Source organism: Cuculus canorus, chromosome 12, assembly GCF_017976375.1.
Source record: "Cuculus canorus isolate bCucCan1 chromosome 12, bCucCan1.pri, whole genome shotgun sequence".
Classification (NCBI taxonomy): Eukaryota; Metazoa; Chordata; class Aves; order Cuculiformes; family Cuculidae; genus Cuculus; species Cuculus canorus.
In genome coordinates, this window is record NC_071412.1 from 10,602,320 (window position 1) to 10,622,420 (window position 20,101).

Consider the following 20,101-nt stretch of genomic DNA (forward strand, 5'->3'; position numbering starts at 1 on the left):
CCAGATGAAGCTGACTTTAAAACTGTGTTTGCAGTGCATTATTTTCTGCCCTGTTCAATTTTAATATGGCATTAGCAACAGTAAAGACATCATTTAAAAATTTTTCCCAAGCAATAAAGAACTCCCATTTCTAAAGACTGAGATGGAAGTTATTGTTGCTGATTTGAAACTTACTGTGTAAACACCCCTGCAGACACACCCAAGACATTTGATTCAGCTGCAGCAGTTGAAGCGAAGAATCTTTTCCGTAAAGTCAGAACCATTCTTTGAGTGCAGGATACCATGATATCACACTTGGGCATTCTCTGTAGGGACAGCGCTACTTTTCCTTTTCCTGCGTAAGGCAGCATGTCATGTTCTTTCCTTGTTGGCTATGCAGCAGCTACAAACCAAGTCCTTCTGGCCCTGTATCTCTACCATTAGTAAATCCATTTTGCAGTTAATCTGGGAAATTGAACAAAATCTTTAATGTTTGAATAAATTTTCTTTTGTTTTCATTCAGTAGCTTTTAAAAGTCTTGTTTGCCCTTGCTTGAGGTGTGGGGGAAACAAACTGTTGAAATAGCAGAATCCTTTATGATAGGTCAACAATACTGTATGTGATAGTTGGCCTCAGGACCTTACGATGCCAGTCCATTTGGCTCTAGAAGAGAGACTAGCCACTTCAGCAGATCTTCTCTTCGGGGGCTGCCGGTTGTCTGAGCCTGCTGCTCTGCAAAATATTTTTTGCCTGCCCCCTTCTTGGGAGTTGCGGCATCTTTTGCCACCAATTCCAGCGCTGCATGTGCTCTCTTGCAGTGAAAGCAGAGGTGGATCATGATCAGTTTGGTGCAGTGCCTTTTATTATTATTATTTATTGTTATTAAATAAATTCCGCATATGGTTACATAAACTCCTATCATCCTGTTAAGCAAAACTTTGGATGAGAACACAGTAAAAGCTGGAGTTCCTGGTTGGACACCACTGAGGATGCAAAGTTGGTCCTTGTGAGAGCCCTCTTCCCTTTCAACCATTCACCAAAAAACTCATCTACCTTTTGACAAGCTGTGTGGTGCAGAAAAGTTGGAGCAACATTAGGAAGGAAAGTGACCTTTCCCTTGTCTTGTGGAATTACTTGGTTCCCATTATGCCTTTTCTTTTTTTTTTGTTTCCTAACTCATTTCTACCATAGTTTATATGAATGTCTCTTCTAAATACTACAGCAGCAGTGGTTTTAAATATGGTTGCAATTTCATGCCCTCAAATTTCCTCCGTTACCTTTAATGTTGATCATTACAGTTCCTGAATGTAGCTTTTTGGTAAGCTGCAGTTTTTTTGTGCTACTGCTGTTTAGAATTAACTGGTCTCCTTCCTAAAAAGCCAAATGTTTAATCAATACATATCCCACAGTGTATAATAAATACATTTCTGCCATCACTTTTTGAAGAGAGAATGCTTTTGATTTGAGCCAAATAGTTTACAAAATGGCAAGGGAGGTTTTTCTGTTGCTTATTTTTTTTTTTAATAGATGGTTAATGTGAAAGAGCCAACAGGCAGATTAAAGTGTAGAAATGGCATTGAAATTCAGGGGTGGGGTGGGGTGGGAGGGAGAAGTCTTTTACACGAATTAGTTAATTTTGAACATTTGTTTCATTAGCATTCGCTCCACTTAAGCTGATTAATTTCTTTGGATTGTGTTGGTTTCCTGGGTAATAATTTGACAACCTTGCAATAAACTAAGCATTAAGAAGTGGGTTTGTGTACTGCAGTGTGCAATAGGTAGGTAAGTTGTTTGTGGCTCTTTTCCTGAACTTTGGAAGAAAAATCCCATTTTAAACCTGTAATAAAGGAGGCTGATTACTTCCCATCAACTCACTGGCTTCTAGGGCAGAATTTTCAGACTGGTTATTGCGTGCGCTGCCCTACTATAAAGTAGAAGGTCTGTAAATTAAAGTTGGACCAGAAGAGATTTAATCTGCAATTTTATAGGTCTCTAATCCAACGGTCATTTTTGTATTTCAGGCTCCAAGTGTATTATCAGGGCTTAGGGAGGGCATTTTTTTGTGCTTGTGATTTATTTATTTATTTGTTTGTAGTGTCTTTAAATTATATTGTGAATTACAACTGGGAAAATATTGATGCTTTTTCTCCCCTCCAAACTATAGATTAGAAACGGTAAACAAAGTTGTTACACACTGAAGAATAAAGACTTGGAACGTGCTTCAAAAGGAGTAATTTACTTGGAGCTGGATGTCCTGTTTAATCCTGTAAGTTGACATATTTTCTTTTTGCTTATTGTTAGTCTAAGAAATGTGTGAATCTGCCAGGACTGGGGTGGGGGGTGATCATGGAAAAACCAGGAACCAAGCAAGAAAAGTCCCGACCTGGTTGCAACTGTGGTGGGGGGCTATTTCACACCATGGCTGGAGTAGTACCAGGACATCATAGCTCCGTGTCGGTCACTCCAGGCGGATGGGACGAGGCAGGGATGGTTTTGGTCTGACAAGTGACCGCAGACGCCTTAGGAAGGAGGTGCCGATTACTGTATGCCACAGCTTCATTTGCAACAATCAAAAAGGGCTTAACGTTTAGATTATTATACACTACTTTTAACACCTACTTGCTCCCCAAAAAGCTGACCCATGATGTTCTCTTCCCAGGGTGTTGACAGGAAAATTAATGAGGCATGTACACTGTGCACTTAGTTTTTAAGTGGCTGAGTCAGTCTCAATTGTTTATGCCCTACAGCCTTTTACTGAGCTAAATCCTATTTATTAAGGCCATCATGGGCTACACTGCAGCTCTGCTCTTGAAGAAGCGAGAACAGCCTTGTCCAGTTTAACTGATCCACCTTTTTCCTAGCAGCTCCTCCTAAGCCACATAGCACCTGAAAAGAGTGAAAGATCCTGAAATTCCTAACCCACACTGGTAATACAAAGCTGAAATAATGAACTTAAAACTCTGTATCTTAATTTTTAAATATATGTATTTCTTTTTAGATAAAAGCAAGTATTAGAACATTCAAGCCCCGAGAAAAGCGCTTTACTGAGGAGAACCGCAAATTTTCTAAAAAGGTGAAAATTGTGTCTAGGCTAAACCTCTCGCATCTGTTTCGGGACGATTTGAATTGCTGTTGCGGGCAGAAAACCTGTTTATGCATAAAATGCCAAATACATGTAAATTCTGCTTATTTCTGGGTATATTAAAATGTTGATTTATGTTAACATGAAATTGCTTTCTGGTCTAGTTTGCATCAGTAGTTCTGCTTTGTGCTTCAAAGTGGGGAAAATGATAGCTGTGGATGTTGTACACATCACAGCACCTAAAGCTCAATGAGAGTTTTATTCCTTTGTTTGGGAAGGAGGAAACTAGGTCTAAATTAGTTGTCTAAAAAGTCCGTAGGATTTTAGAACAATGGCCATTATCCTTTTTTTTATTAAAAATAAAGATGCCTTATACTAAGACGAAAATTCCTTATTTATTTCTATGGACTAATCCAAAACATGTAGAGAAAAGGTTCAATGTTTCAACCACATTCTCTCCAGCGCTTTCCCTGAGACATTGCTATATTTTGAGAATTGAGGGGGAATAAAGGTAGATTTGTGTTACTGTTGTATTTAGTTTTGGCATCAAGACATGCATTTTCTTTCTTTGTCTTTTTTTCTAAGGGATGAGGAAAATCTGGAAAGTTTGAGTGTATCAGAAAGCAGACAGGAGCTTGAGTGCATTTCTGAAATAGAGGCTTTATTTGTCCTATGTACCATGGCATGCAGTTGTAGCTTAAATTATCCCTGTTTCTGAAGCAATAGTGGGATATTAGTGTGTTTGATTAAACTCCTTCTTCTCTCCTCCTCCCACTCAATATTTATCAGATCTTATCAAGAAATGTTGATCGCGTGAAAAAAATCACCATGGCAATATGGAACACAATACAATTCCTTCGGAGCTGCTTTCTCTGGGAGTCCACGGTAAAGAGTGTGATAGCATTTGTGGTAAGTGGATTTCTTCTTTTATTGCATGAGACTAAGCGATATAAGATCTCAAGTATTACCGTGCCTTCCTCTCCACCGGTGTAAAGCCCTTTATCGATATATCGTTTGCTGTTATTGGTATTTGGAGCTACATAGCTGCAGGGCTATGGCTTTCCAGACCGCTCGGGCCACACTGGGCTCGATGGTCATGGAAATTAGATCTCTGGGAATAGCCTTTCTTTGCCTGGTGTGGAGGTGTTCACCAGCCTGCACCCAGTACTGAGGATGCCCATGTGTGTGGTGGGTGCTGGCACCCTGTGAAGGCTGTGACGGTGAAGTGGTGTCCAAGGGGATGATGCAGGGAGATGCCTTTGAATTGGGCGATGCAGGGAGATGATGGCCCTTGTCCCTTCCATCTTCCATTGCAGTGAGGTGCCACTTCGCTGCAAGTTATCAGTGTTTGCTATACCTTTGTCGCTGTGGCATGTAACCAGGTTTGCTGGCATAGACTGTTGCAAATTTCTTCTCTTGATGGTAAAAATATGTTGCTTTATTTAAAAAAAAAAAAAGGGGGGGAGAGAAAAAAGGAAAAGGCTGGTCAGTGAGTTCTGCTGCGTTCTGCAAACAAAAAGCCAAGTTTTCCACCTGCCTGTCCCACTTTTCAGCTCTCTCCTTTTTCCTCTTGGTAGTAAACACCCCATTTGCAGTTTTCTCATAATCCACTCAAGCACAAAAAGGTTTTGCCTGCTTTTTATTCTGTGGTGTGACATTTTCTTCATGCTTGAAGTGTTTGGCGTGCCATTAAAGGTTGCAAAATCATATTGTGGTGGTCCAGCATGCAGAAAGAAAGTTTCTGAATTGAGTGTTTATTAAGCAATATAACAGCCACATCTCCAAGTTTTTCTCCCCCTTTTACTGTCTGTGAATTTTAAGCCGCTTAAAGGTTCTTTTGAGGAAAACATTTCAGTGTATTTGCTTCAGATGGGTAAAGTGGACCATTCCTCATTGAAAGAAGCTCCAGAGCAAAGACGGAGGAGCTGTCTTTCACCCTGCAGGTTAGAAGGATGACTGGCACATAGAATTAAGTAGGATAAGAAGATCTTTTACCTGTACCTTTTTGTTAATTTCCTGTTGCTAGAGGCTTATTTAGATCATATCTGCTGTTAATGGTTCAAGAACTGGTAGAGACCAGAGCAGATGGTACCTCACTGAAGCAGGCACCTCTATGGTTGTGTGGAAGGGAATCGGATGGCCATGCGCACTGGGGCTGGAAAGGGAGGGACGTCAATAAAATCCTAGTGCTGACATCCTATCATCATCTTTCGGCAAGAATCTAGGCAAGTACTTAAGAGATTTGTTCTTAAGAGATTTTGCACCAAAACAGTTGTGAAGTTTAGTTTTCTAGACGTAGGAAATATTTGGAAATGCTGGAGAGGCAAAGAAAGAAGAAAGTGGGCAGAAAAAGGAATTGATTCCTAGTGAAAAGGAGGATAAGCAGGTTACAAGTTACAGATTTTGAACACCTTTAGTAGATAACATAATACTCCTGGTTTCCTGAAAGAAAGTGGGTAATGGGAAAAGAATAAAAAATACATGATTCTAAGAAATACCACAGGCTTCTTCCATAATCCAAAATTTAAGTCTATCTGACTTTTCCCTCACAGAAACAATTCAACTCTGGCACTTATAATTAAGTCCTAATTATGTATCTTTCTCTCTGTTTCCAGTGTGTGTGTTCACCATATTGAAAATACACACACGGCATAGTATGTGCAGCACCTCTCCCTGCCCCAATCTGTATGTAAAATTCACCCTTAACAGGTTAAATAAAAGGTGTACCAAATATCAACTTTTTAAAAGCATTGTTCCCCATCAAGCAACATCTATATACTTTGAGTACCTGGCTTTGTATCAATTTAGCCTGTACCAGATTTGTCCTTGTTGATGACCTGCTTGTGGCTGACACTGAACACCAGAGGTGAGAAAGATGCATAAAGATTCACACCCATTTTTCGGTTGGGTTTGTGAGACCATGGCTTGTAGTTTAAGTGACAGCCATGCCCTCAAACCATATAATGCCTTTTTTTTTTTCTTACAGTCACTGTCCTTTAGGCCACTGGCAATAACTATTGTGATGATATTCTATGTATTCCACATATCTCCACTGTGATACTCTCAATGACTGGGTGGTCCTTAGGACCTCCCTTGCCTGTAGTATTGCCTTTGGTAACCCATGCCCCTTGCTCCAAGAGGGAGGAGAAGGAAGACAAGCAGATAGTATAATCATGTGAACCCTGTTTTCTTAAGAAATCAGACAAAACCCACTGCCAGACAGAGGAAAATATTTGTAACATCATCACAGCATGGCAATAGGTGAGGACACAGTTCCTTAGACCTTCCTTTTTTAGTCTTCATTACAATGCACCTCCCTCCCCATTAGTGCTGACAGCTTGCATGTGTGGCAAGGACATTAGCTACCACTTTTGGCTGCACAAGAGAAAGAGGGATGGATAAAGAGGAAACAGAGGATAGAACAGGCAGGGCACATGCGAATGAGAAAAATGTTGTCACTATGTTTTCTTATTTATAATATATATCATCCCAAACTAAATTTCTTTATTAGTTTGTAATGATTAGAGGAGTCAGTGCAAGAACATATTAGTAGATTTTACTTTCTTTTTTGTGCTATAGAAATGAAATGATATTTTTTGTCAGCATTCTGCCATTTTAATCTGATGAGTTTTAACCTGTCTTAATAGAGTTGGCACAGAAGACACTGATCCAGTCTGCTCAAGTGCAAGTAAAATGAGAAATTTTCAGGCTTAGAGGCTTTGGAAAGAAGTTTCAAAGGAAGGCGAGGTGAAAAGCAAAATTCCACTTTTGGTGATGCTTGCCCTGTGCACAAAGGGTTTGGTGAAATCGTGTTACATGAATTCTAGAAAAAACATCCCGGGTCAGAGGAAATAGTGACATATAAGTTTTCTGGATTCTTTTTAAAGAGTATATTTCATTGCTGGTCTGATGTGAAAAAATGGATGCTTGTGTTTGTGCATGCCTAGGAATACCAACAATATTCCCACACATGGAAAATGTTGCCTGTAGAGTTAATAGTGTTCATACTGGGAGAGATTTTAGAAGGCTTTATCTTTGTGTTCTTCTCCATTAGTTCAGGATTTGGGGGGGATCTGTAGATTTTTTTTAAGTCCAAAAAGATGTTCAAGCATTGTACTCCTTTTAATTTTGATATAGCCACCTCTCTCAAGATAATGTGTTTTGACTGAAACATGCCTCTCAAAAAGATCTTTACTTTGAAGATTCCAAGAGACATAGTCTAGTACATCCCTGTGTGGTTCTGCTCGTGTGCCTGACACTCTTTATATCCTACCATATATACCTACAATCTGCTCCCAGTTTCCAGGGTGAGTGGTGTGTTTTTAGCCTCATCACTCCTTCCTCTTGTCACACCTTTCTCCATTGAGACATTTCGATGCTGCGTCCAAAAAGCTGGAGCTGTGTGGTGAAATGTGCCTGGGGAAGGTGTGCTCACAAGTCATCTTGTATATCTCTGTGACTATCAGCTGTTTGTTTTTCACACTCGTTCATATGAAAACTTGTGGTTTTACCTTTATGATGCACTTTTAAACCAAATTTCTGGTCCTTCCTTCTGTGTACAAGCACTCCCTGTCTGCTCTGTTCCCCCTTCTTTGCTGGTCACGGATGTTAAATCTATAATAACTGAATCATTCTTACTGTACAATATGTATTTTAAAAATATTTTAAAAGTTAATTTTAGTCACAGAATGATTTTCATGAGGAATTATGCATCATTGCACATTGTGCTTGTGATTTTATACAACATAATTACACCTTCTATTGACAGTTTTCTCCGCATTAATGCTAATTATGTCATTTAATGAAATTACAGTAATTGCATTAAAAAAACTATAATCTAGTGCAAATTAAAAGGATATATTGACTGGAATTTTTACTATTATATATTTTTTTTTAAAGTTTGCATGATAGTTGCGAGAGACATTGACAGCATCAGGCAAACGATGGGAAACCAGCCACCGTAGCACCTCTGGTGTGACTGGCGGTGCTCGCTGCTGATTTGCTTCAGGGTCCCTGCACGCTCACCCATGCCAGCATACTTCATTTTTACTGGCAGCATGTCCCACTATATCAGGTTTAGGCTTCTTGCTAATCAAGGCTGCTGCCAGGGCGGGTACAGGTGGGAGCTATTTTTCAGGCTCAGCCCTAGCTGGCAGCCTGGGCAAGCCAGACAAGGAACGCAGCATGCACAGGCAGTATTTTGCAGTGACATTGCAGTATGTCTGATAATTATTTTATGATGGATTAGTACTGGGAGGAATGGAAGGAATATGCGGTGATGCAGTGTAATGTGTTGGAAACGTGGAGTTTTGGGTGAAACTGCAGTTTAATGGTGGGCAGCTGCGGAATGAGAGGCGTAGGATCATATTAGATCAGTCCAGGATTCCCAAAATGCCATCTGATGCAAGAGTAGGGAAGCTCTGGAGGTCGTGGATGCCCAGCATGGCTGATGGGAGTTGTGGTTGCAGCAGGAGGTCCAAATATAAGGCGTTGAGCTCCTTGCTCAAAAGGTGAAAATCTCAGAGGTGGGATTTTGGCACCCTTCTCCAGTAAGATCTTCAAAACTTTTTAAATCCATAGAGAGCTGGAGGATGCCCTGTATTTTTGGCACTGATCTCTTAGGCTGTGGGAACTGGAAGCCTAGGGAGTCACAGATCAAGCTGGGTGAGGCTGCAGGTATGCGCATTGCTGTGCCAGTTGCTCCACTCCTAATCTGGAATAAAGGCAGAGATACAGGTTAGACTTTGCAGCCCATAAACTACTGGGCATCTCTGCTAATTGTGCCATTTAACGTACTGCCACTTAACCTTGCGATACGGGAGCCAGATCTGAGCCCAGTTATAAACTTGCCTCGTAGAGGAGACACCAACCATCTTCTTAGACATGAACAATTTTTAATCCCTGTTAGACTGGGCTATATTTATACTGATGACCTACAGGCAAAAAGGCCATTAGCTTGTTGGCAGTGTCCTCTGAAATTGCTAATTGCGTATCAGTAAAAGGGAAATGTTCTTTTCCCTCAGGAAAGATGTTTGTGAAGTTAAAATCTTAGCCTTCTGGAGTTTACTTGGAGTAAATCTTTCATTCTGCCTGTGGACAAGTGTTTCCAGCATGTTTTGGTTAGACTTTCCCAAGCAAAACACAAAATGTTCCAGTCCTCTTTGTACTAAGCATAATTCAACCCTGGACATAACAATATACGGGTAAAATATCCAGTCTAACTTGTACATTGTTTTGCAACACTGTGATTTTTTTTTTTATTTTTTTTTTCTCCTCGATGGGAGGGGAGTTATAGATCAATAAAGGGAAATTCTTGGGACAAAAGTTTAACAGGGAACATGATGACTCTATGGTGAAGGGAGACCAGTAACAGCTATGAAATCCAAACAATTTAGGACAGAGAGTGAGTCACTAAGCATATCTTGGACCTCCGGCCAACCAAACAGAGGATAGAGGTTAATTTTAACTGAGATTTTGCTTGTGATTTACCAGTAAATGTTAATAATTCACTCTTCTGTAGAGTAAAGAAGGAAGAAAAAAAATCTTTATTTTGTCTATGAATTGTCCACTAATTTTGAACAAACTGTTCCCCGATACAAAGCACAAACCACCCTGCCATGCCTACATGTGTAACTGATGAGAAGGGTATAGTCCTTCCCTCCCCTCTCCCCCTTTTTCTCTTTCATACTCGTAGCTGAAGATGAAATATAAATCATTGTTCCCAAACTATTCCAGAACATCATTAAAGTAATGGTAGATTAAAATGCCTCCACATTAAAAAGCTAAATAAAATGAATAGATGTAATCCTAAAGAGAGAAGAATGAGTATTCTTCAAACACTGAATAGAGAACTTAGAAAAAGCTTAAAAAAAAAAAAAAAAGTAAAAAAAGTATTAATGCAAAAGAGATGGTCTTTACTTCTGCTTTACTGTAGAGCTTTTGCTAAGGGCTTTTCTCAGCCTGTTTGCAGCTTGTGTTTTACTACAGCTTTAAAGGAGCAGTCGGCAAAGGGACGAATGCACTTCCTATTTAAATAGGGGAGCTGTAAAATAACACTCTGGTACAAAAACTTGTTCATATTTAAGGCTAGAGCTAGTACTAGGGGAACAGTGAAAAGCAAGGTTTCAGGAATTTGACCTAATAAGTAATTCTCCAGAGCCCATAATATTTCCACCCTTCTTCCCCTCTGTAAATCACTGGCAAAGGCACATCTTCAAAATTATTGTCTTGAACTCCGGTTAAAAGGCCTGATCAGAAGTATTGGGTTTATTTTGAGCTATTACTTCCCAGTAAAAGACTTTTCCTGATGATGGAGGAAATATTTATGTCCCACTTCCTCCGCGCTGCTCATGGTAGCGCCTGTGAAAATTCACCATTTGTGCATCTTAGCAGTTAGGACCATGTTACCTGGCACATACGAGTAACTGCTGAGATGAGAAACAGGCTTCTCTAGACAATCAAAGGTTTTACCATTCTCCCAGCAATTTTTACATTTCCAGTATTATTATTCTGTGGTTGAAGGGAACGCGATTTACATTTGAGATCCCAGGGTTTGCTTTGCTGCAGCAGTTAAAATTCCTGGGATAGCAACAGTGATATTGATGATGCTGAGAGACACACAGCAAAGTAAACACATGTTATTTCCAGCTCTTTCAAAAATGCAAGAACAAACAAGGACAAAGTTAATAGGGAAATAACCACTTAGAAGCCTGACAGCACAATAAACAAGATTTAAAAAGCAAAGTTTGAAGCTCTGGAGTTGGGGTGAGATGGAGCTGAGCAGAGACCAGTACAAATATCCCTTTTAACTTTGAAAAGGATAAGATGGTCTTATGTTTCCAGCTCAGGAGGTTTGAGATTTTGCTTTTTACCAGTGAAATGTTCCAAAATAAAAATAAAAACAAAACTGTGTTTTGCATACGAGTAGTAATCCTGACTTCCTATGAGTCTGCTTAACAAAGCACTTACCTTGTATAGAGAGTCCCTCGCTTCTGGAGTTGGGGAGCTTCCTCTTATATTAAGCCTGTGCTATGCTCATATTTCTGAGCAATAGTAGTGCTTTCTGTGCAATGTACTCAAAACTTGAAAGAATCACATAGGAACAATTTCCTCGGCACTAGTAATGAGACCAAAATCCCTCCCTTTTACTCTTTCTGTAATTGTGTTGCTTTGGTTTTAGTTGACGATAAAGCCTTTTAATATGTTGGTTGTGTGTGTTAAACTCTTTAGTCATAATATTCAGGGAAAAGCCCAGTTCTGCTGGAGGATAAGTCTCTGGTCAGCAGGAATGTATATATAGGAAGCCAGTAAAGAAATAAGACAATGAGAAAGAAATCAAGCTTTGTTATAGTATGTAGATGTATTCCTAGAAAGTGCCTGCATCAAGATATACGTATCTATCTAGCTCTGTCTTCAGAACTGGCTTAGAAATACACAGTTTTCATCTGTTTGACTATCTAATGACAGCTTACAAAGCCAAGCCCAAATTTGCAAACATTAATAACAACAAAAAAACCCCAAAAAACCCAAATTAAAATGGTGTCCTTATAGCTAAAACCTGAACTATATGCATTCACAAACAGTTCCGACTGGCTTTCTGCTTGAGTCATGACCTTTTGGAGAATTCTGTTCGTTGCTTGCACTTCCAGCTAATTTGATATCGCTTTCTTTTTTTTTTTTTTTTGTGGTTGAAGCTTTGTCATTTGTTTCGAAGCTGTCATTTTTATTAGTCTCCCTGGCTGATCTTTTTGGGCTCTCGTCAGGTGGTGTGTGTTCTCCATTGTCTGCCTGGTCTTGGCAAGCTGTAGGTCCTTTTATTGCCATATGACGTGGGCGTGCTTGCAGCAGTAGCCTGTAATTATACCCACCACAGGTGACAGTTACAAGAGAGCTTTGGTAATAATTTTAGCTGCCTGATCTGATGTTTATGAAGAGTGAACCCTCTTTGTGGTCTGGCTGGAGTTTGCTGTATTGTTTTGTATTTTAGCAGTTTGATTTATGAAGCCCTTCGTTTACCTCCCCCTCCCAACATATAACATCTTGTATCTTTGATGTTTTGAAGTTTTATAAGAGATTATTGTTATTTTTACGCCATTTTGTACATTTTTTTTGATTAGTTTTTTAAGATCTTGTGTTTTACTTTGTCCAGCAGGGTAAAATCATACTCTTGCCTGTTGCTTGTTTTATTTGTATATTTAACATTGCTGAACTCCTGTTTCTAACCTCACATGAGCTGATATGCTGTGTTCTCCAGGCTGTAAGACTAGTCAGAGATATTTAATTATGTTTTTTGTCTTTGACTATTATTTAACTGTTTCCTAAAAGATTAAATTCACTATCTGTAAAAGCAGCACTGGTTCCTTTACTTTAGTTGGAACTGCATAGCATGCATGTGCCAAAGGTGAATTTAGCTCATGATTCTTACTGTTACCTTACAAATCTACATCCTGATGTCTGGAGTTTGTTACAAAAAATGCAGGAACGTCTGAAGTGCACACTGCCAGACAGCTGTTTTTTTTCTCTTTTTGTGTCCTCCTTTTTGTACTTTTAATTTTTTTAGAGGAACTTCAGATTTAATGTCTTGAGCGTATTCTGAATTTGTGAGAAAGCAGTAATTTGTACTTCTTATCAATTGACTGGTAGGTTGAAAAGCAAGAGCAATTCATTTGTAGCCATTTGCTAGCTTATCTGATCCCAAAGATATTGCATATCGTCATGCAGGCATTTATTTTCCCCATTTGCCTGTTGCCTTTTCTGAAAGTTCGCTTTATTCGTAGATTAGAAATTGCATAAACAAAGATGAAACTACTATCCTGAGTTTAAGGAATGCTGCATCTGTGTAAGACTTATTCAAAAAAAGCGTGAGAGAGAAGCTACTCACCCACCACTACTGAAAATACCAGAATTCAAGAAACTTATATGTAAAATTCTTGAAGTTAGGCATGGATTTGCACTATGCAAGCTGTATGGAAAAAAAGAGGCATAAAGCCCAGCTTAAACAAAACAAAACAAAAAAGTAGGAAACCCATGGTATCAATTATGGAAAAGATATGTATTAGGAAGTGAAATTGTCATTAAAAGTAGAAATTCCTTTACTTTATTAGTGTGCACATTTTTCCCCAGAATCCCAAGGAGCATTGATTTTCTTTCAGTCAGGATCTGCTTGGTTTTGTCTCATTATTCACATTACTTTGACCTGGCACCTCTTAGAAAGTCCTTTAAACCACTTCATTTTACAGGAAGATTGTAGACGTTGACTGTTATCTCCCTTGTCATTGGTGCAGCGAACTTATCAGTATTTTGTAGGGTTTTTCTTCCTTTTTAATTTTTTTTAAAAAGCAAATCCTTTATTTTTAAGCTAGATGTAAGCTTAGAACAGTGCATTCCCTTGAAACATCTAGACAGTGTTTATTCTAAAATGAGGGAATAAGTAGAGACAAGTCTGTAGGTGGATTAAATCACTGTAACTCCATTAACTTCAGTGAACCTGTGTTACTTCACGTCAGTTACAAATCTCCATCCTTCTTTTGGGGCAAATCCTGGGTGAACACGAGTAGCAGGTTTCTTGCAGAGGAGGAAAATCCTGTAGGTGGCGATGGACCCTAAGGAATGAGGCAGCTCTGACGCTCCGGCTTTTGTCAGATTTTTCTGGCAGGTTTTCTTTCTCTTGCTCGAAGTATTTTATTTTTAATTTAATTCACCCGTTCTCTCAGCGCTAATCTAACACTAGTTGCAGAAATCTTGACAACTGGAAGAAATTTCCAATTTGAAGGTAATGCAACGTTTTGGTTTTATGATGGAGACAGATGCACTTTGAGGGGTTTCTGTTAAATCATTCTACTTCTTGTGGGGCTTTTTATTTTCTTTTTTTTTTTTTTAAATAAGAAAGAGTTGGATCCTTTATAATATCTGAAATAAAAAAGGATTAGTGTAGAGGCTACAGAGCAAATACGGTTTTTTTGAAAAGCTATTCTCTTTTATTTTTACTTCTCTTCCATTGCCACTAAGATGTGCTTTGACTTAGACGTTAGTCTTAAGCAAACAGGAAGTTCTCAGGTTGTTCAAGGACAGCAATAAAAATAAAAATACCCTAAATCAGAATACGTCCCGTCCAGTTTTTCCAGCATTCATCGGAAAATAAAGCTGGAGCGATGGGTAACTACAAAATCCCAGAAATATGATTTTTTTTTAAAAAAATCTGTACTGTTAATTATTAATGAATTTTTCTACTGCCACAGTCAGGGTACCAGTAGCATCACTAGAGTTTTGATCACTTACCCCACCACTTTTTGAAAATTATATCTATTAATCTTTATTGTGACACCCACATGGCAGTCAAACTTAGCTTGGTCTCAGGTGTTTCTTTTAGTTTTAAAAACAGTACTGTGATTTTGAGAAGTGTTAATAAATACGTAAAACATGCAGTGTGTTGTCCTAGTCTAATGTGCTGGTTTGTTTAAGCCTTAATTACTCATGTGAAGTCAGCATGTCTACTGAAAAATGAGTATCATATATGAGCAAAATTCTCCACTAAAGCAATCTTTATTTACTCTGCTAGCTCAAGTTCAGAACTTTCTGCTTGCTTTTTGGAAGAAGTTACCATCTTCTGTACTTTCCTTCGGGTTTCATCTTTTAATGGAACAGAGCAGCTGCAGAGCTCTGTATCAAAGCCAATTGTCAACTTTCATTAGATGTATTCTATTGTTTGTTCAGATTAGAAATAACTGCATTACACTTTGACTTTGAAGGCTTGTTTGTTTTTAAATATACTAGGTATGTGTGACCTTTTTGTCATTTGTGATGCACTTGGCTTGACAAGTTTGAGATACCGATTTAAACAGCAGCAAAAACTATTTGTAATGCAGATACTTCACAAAAAGCACTTTCTGGAGGTCCAGAAAAGTAGAATAAAATCCTGCAGCTGATATGAAGCATAAATAGATTCATATAAAGTATTGTTATCTAGCACTGTATGTCAAATATATTGCATGGAGGGAAAACCCCACTGCTCAGTAGGACTGTGGCACCCATTATTTAGCAGTGGGTGGGAATCCAGTTAGCTGGTTATAGAACACTCGTAAGTATTGTTCATTTGAGAACACTAAAGATGTGGCCTCTATCAGAACATCGTGGCCAGGAAATCTAATTCCATTAAAAAGTTACTCTAAGCAAATTTTCTTAAAATATTTAGAATATTAAATGGGAAATTCATAATTGATACAATATTAGCTTTTCTTTTACAGAACATCAGGAATTAGATGATGACTTGTTCTAACAGTTTAAAAAACTTCCCTAGATCCTTTCATATATACATTTGGGAAAAATTATTTACAATGATATATTTCAGTTTCCTTAATAAACTAGTCCTGTCTTCCTAATTCCCTTTCCCCCAAGTTCCTCCATGGGAGTTAAGAAATGAGGTATTTTTGGAATTATTATCAGATAACTGTGTCTACGAATAAAACCCTAATCTATGATTTTAAAAAAAATAGATTTATATTCCAAAGCTGGGAAATAAACAGTGGTGGTAGAAAGGAAATATGAGATTAATAAAAATGAAGACATTTTGCAGAGCTACTCTGGATTGTTTTATTCTTTTTTTTTTTTTTTTCCTCTGTTTTCTGGGAAGTAGTACTTCTGTAAGAGCATGCATTGTGATGTTTTCTCTGCTTTCTATTTTAAAAGTTGTATGAATGCTAGCAGAGATAGTGGTCCTTTAGTGCCCACTGAATACTGTCTTACACTCTGATACCTATAGTAACACATACAAAGTGACTATGAGATCAAATGCTCTGGTTAAAAAGCCTTAGGGAAGCATTATGTGTCTGAGGTCTGATCTATTGTCTGGGAGGTCGGAGAGTGTTAATGTACTCTGCAAAGATTAGACTCCCTCTCTAATTGCTCCAACACTTCCTTAAAGGATTTAAACAATCAGGAAAGGTGATGCTCCTTGTCAACTTTTGTCTTCTGACAGCCGTTGAAGTTTATCTGTCTTTCCGTGGAGACCACTAGATCACATAAACCAGGCAATCTCAAAAGCCTGAACCCTGAATTAAGACTGAGAGCAACGAATGCCGTTATTTACAACTATTTGTTTCAGCTTTTAAATACTTTAAGGGTTGGGGACCAGTGCACTCTTATAGGCCATCCCATTTACATTTAGTGATGGGAACTCCTGAAGTCCCATGAAAAATTTAACTCCCATAGTTTGATGAAAAGTCACTCCTTCAGTTCTGAAATGGATCGTTTCATTGTCTGTTTTCCTTATAGCACGGCTGGTGCTTCCCCACTGTATCTCTGCAGTACCGAGTCAGTGCTGGTAACAGCCGCTGCTGTTGTGTGTAGTACTGCTTATTCGTTTGAAGTGCAGCGCTAAGGCTGATCTACCGTGAGGCACTCTGCGATTTACCTAAAAACTTTCCTTTCCCTCACTAAATCTGGTAATGATTTGATTTCACTTTGTTCATAAAGCCTGAATCATGCGTAAAAGAAAAAAAAAAACAACTCAGAAACCTGTTAGAACTCATGCAGGAAAGATTTTTCTGCTGCTTAACCAACATACTCGTGCTGACAAGTACCTGACCCCACCACCGGTTCTATGAAGAAGTAAACCAGATTTTTTTTCAAATGGATTAGAACCACTAAAAGAATCAGATTGCTATGGTGCAGTCTGGCTATTTGAAATTCAGTTTGAAGCACCAAATAGTTCTGTCGCTGGTTTAGAAGACTAACCTATTATAATGACTTATGCTCGCAAAGGATGCTTCTTTTGCATGGAAAAGCACATTAAGAGAAAGGGATGAAAAAGGGGGAATGTTACTGAGAAAGGAGAAGCATGGCTCAAGCCCCAGAGAATATGAAAGATTTAGTATTTCTGCAACGAGGCCATGGTATCCTAATGGTGACAGCAGGGCAATGTTATTGTAACGGGGCTGGAATTTGATTCATCTTTTTAAAACTGCCTGTTCCTGTTTTGCGGGCGGTTGTGAGTGTGTCCAGTTTCCCTACAGCTCACAGAACACAACAGGTCCTGCTGAACAGAAAGCTTATTTTTGCTAGTGGATCAGAAGCTTTTAAATTTGAGATAGTGTCTGTGTTTTTGCTAGTCTTGCAGCATCGAAATGTGTTGGTGTATATAATCCATTTCACGCATATAAATGTATAAATATGACCTATATAAATATACATAGATTTTATGCCTCTTTTCTAGACTCTGAGCAGATGACTAATACAGCTGTTCAAAGGAGAAAAGGATTTTTTTTTTTTTTTTTAAAAGCCCTCTTGGCTCTGAATCGGAAATTGAGGAGCAGAATTCATCAAGTGTATTCTGATCGTTCTCACATGGGTAGTTCCTCCTTCCCTTCCTGCATAGCATGTTCCTTTGCACTGTTGCTATATTATATGAAATGTTTCATCTGTATATAAAAATTAAAAATTCAAACAAAAATCTGGCCCACATGAAGAACAGGCCCTTTGGGCATATGGTTCATTATGCATATTCGTTTAATTACTAAAACACTTGGGATGTCTCTACTGCCCTTGCTTTCAACTTGTAAAGTTGGATCTGTTCTGTAGCACAGAATATGTTGAACAGGCATGTGTCATAAAGGACTTCAGTTTTCTTCTACTTGAAATACTATAATGTTCTTGGCTGGATTGTTATTCTTTACTGAATATTACTTCAATCCACTGCATCAAACCAGCAGTTCAGGATCTCTTTTCCCTTAACACCTTCTGTAACCCCCAAAAGGCAAGTTTTACAGTGGTTAATCAGAGTTGTGTTTAGTATCGAAGTAACGTGAGACTAAGGATTTAGATTTCAGGCACATTCCCACAATGCACCTAAAGTCGCACGTTGAGGCTGTATAACTTTTATTAGCTAAGAAGGGATTGCTGTGATAGTGTGACTTTAATTGATTTTCAGGGCAAACAGGTGGTGATGGTTTAGGCATCCCCTAGTCTCCTGCCATTCCTAATTTGGAGCTGCACATATAATAGCTTTATTAAAATAAACAATCTTCTGGCTTTAGTTTTACCTGAACAGCTGCTTGAAATTGCAGGAGTCTTGCAACTTTTTTTTTTTCAGATTGTTCTATAGTTTGGAAAGCAAGACATTGTAGGTCTGCTGGTGGAAAATCTCTATTATAATACATAGCTATGCTGTCAATGCTTAGGATTTTTTGTCGCTGCTGTTGTTGCTAGCTTACAATGGTACTATATTTGGGGTGTAATTACTGTGGGTCTCCCAGTCATCTTCCTGCATTTGTCCTGTAATTTTGTCATGCTGCAGATTGTGAACCTGCTCAAACTGTTTTGCTCAAAGTGTATTGCAATCGCTCTCACTGTTCTTGGTGACCAATGTAGGTGTCAGGTGTGGGAAGGGCTGGTTTCAGTATGGTGTTTACTCTTCTCCTAACTGTGGGAAATGGGTCTTGAGTATATGAAGAGGTTCCAGCATGGGACTATGGTGGAGAATCCCATGTACAGCTGAAGGAAAGAGAATAATCTGAAATTCTTTTCCTGAAAGGATGTTATCTTACTGCTTTATATGGGCTTTTGGATTTCTGGCTTTGCGATGTGGTTTTAGTGGGAATTTTTTACCTTTATTTAATATTTATTTATCCTTTTTTTCCTCCTTCTGCTCTGTTTCAGTCTGAAAACATTTCTTTAGAACTGGAGGTTTTGGAAAGGAGGGTACCAGCTAGTTTTGCAGCATTACTGTGCATAAACATCTATTTCCCGTTTATGTGGGTTTACTGCAACCTGATATTTTTTTCCATGCCGTAGCTGGAGACTCTCAGGGAAGCAGTCTTATGTGTGATCCTCCCGCCACTGAACATTCAATTAAGCCTAATAAAACATACTTATTTTGTTAGAAAGACCTTTTTCCTTTGCTCATTCAACTCTAATATACACTATGAACATGAAGGAGGAAGTCATTAAAGAAGTTGAAACATCATTTACACCTCCCATTTGCTCACAGTTGTAACCCACTATTGATAACCCAAAGTAGAACACTTCCACCGCATACTCTTTCCACTTGCTGTACGATTACATCACCATCTGACCCTCACTGCTAATGTTTCTCACGATGTTAACAAATATGTCTCCAAAGTAAGTGGACATTTATCAGCTCAGCTAATGATAAATTTTTTCATGACCCTTTTAAGGTGTTCACCTTATCCAGAATAAATAAAATTAGCCCACATTTTTCCCTCCTTTTAAATAGACAGATTTTTTTTCTGACACTTTTTGGAAGAATTATTTACTATAAGATCAGGCTTTTAAGTTGCATAATGCTTGTCTTCCCTGCAAATAGATTTCTGTATGAGAGTAATTCCAAAACTATGACCCTGCTGATAAACAAACTGAAACATTAGAGATAAAAATGACCGTTTAATTTAGCTACAATATAAAATGACTTTTTTTTTTTTTGCAAGCCCCCCCCCCTTTGTTTTAGTACCTTCCCCCACTGCCTTTGTCTATGACAGTTACCCCTTTCGAAATAACATGCAGATTTATTCCCTTGACTCACTCCCAGCGGATTACCCCAAAAGACAGAAAACTGTTGTAATATTTTTTTCCCTGTTTTTTCAATTTTAAGCTTTATTGCTTGAGGGTCTTAACCGTATTTTACTTGGCACAGGAAATGTAAAATTTGTTAGATAAAAGCATGAGGGAAAAATTAGACCAGTCAGCATGCTAGCAAACAGCTATTTCTTCAGTATCTGCAGCCTTAAAGGATTTGAAGTCTTTTGCTCTAAAACTGTTGTATGTACATAAATATAGAACCCAAAACTTATGCTGTTGTAGTTGGCTTTGTTTTGATTAACCTCTTTCAAGGTTAGGGATAAAGAGGAAGTAGCAGCCACAAGAAATCTGTGTGAAAGCGCCCTGTTAGACTTGAGGTGGGCTTTTAGGCTTTGGGGTCTAAATTTACGTGTCTTACAGGATAAAGACAATACCCCCAACATACACTCTTTTGTGTCCGACTAATTTGACAGATAATCTTCAAATGGCTGGAATGCAATATATTACTCT

At 38.5% G+C, this 20,101-nt stretch overlaps 1 protein-coding gene across 5 annotated transcripts in view; it reads left to right on the plus strand.

Moving 5' to 3' along the window:
* Positions 1–20,101, plus strand: part of MCTP2 (multiple C2 and transmembrane domain containing 2) — a 121,790-nt gene that overhangs the window by 70,639 nt on the left and 31,050 nt on the right. For all 5 annotated transcript variants that reach the window (XM_054077831.1, XM_054077828.1, XM_054077829.1 and 2 more), the window contains 3 exons: positions 2,144–2,245; positions 2,978–3,052; positions 3,851–3,970. In XM_054077831.1, the coding sequence (XP_053933806.1) occupies positions 2,144–2,245; positions 2,978–3,052; positions 3,851–3,970 (297 nt within the window). The remainder of the gene's footprint in view (positions 1–2,143; positions 2,246–2,977; positions 3,053–3,850; positions 3,971–20,101) is intronic.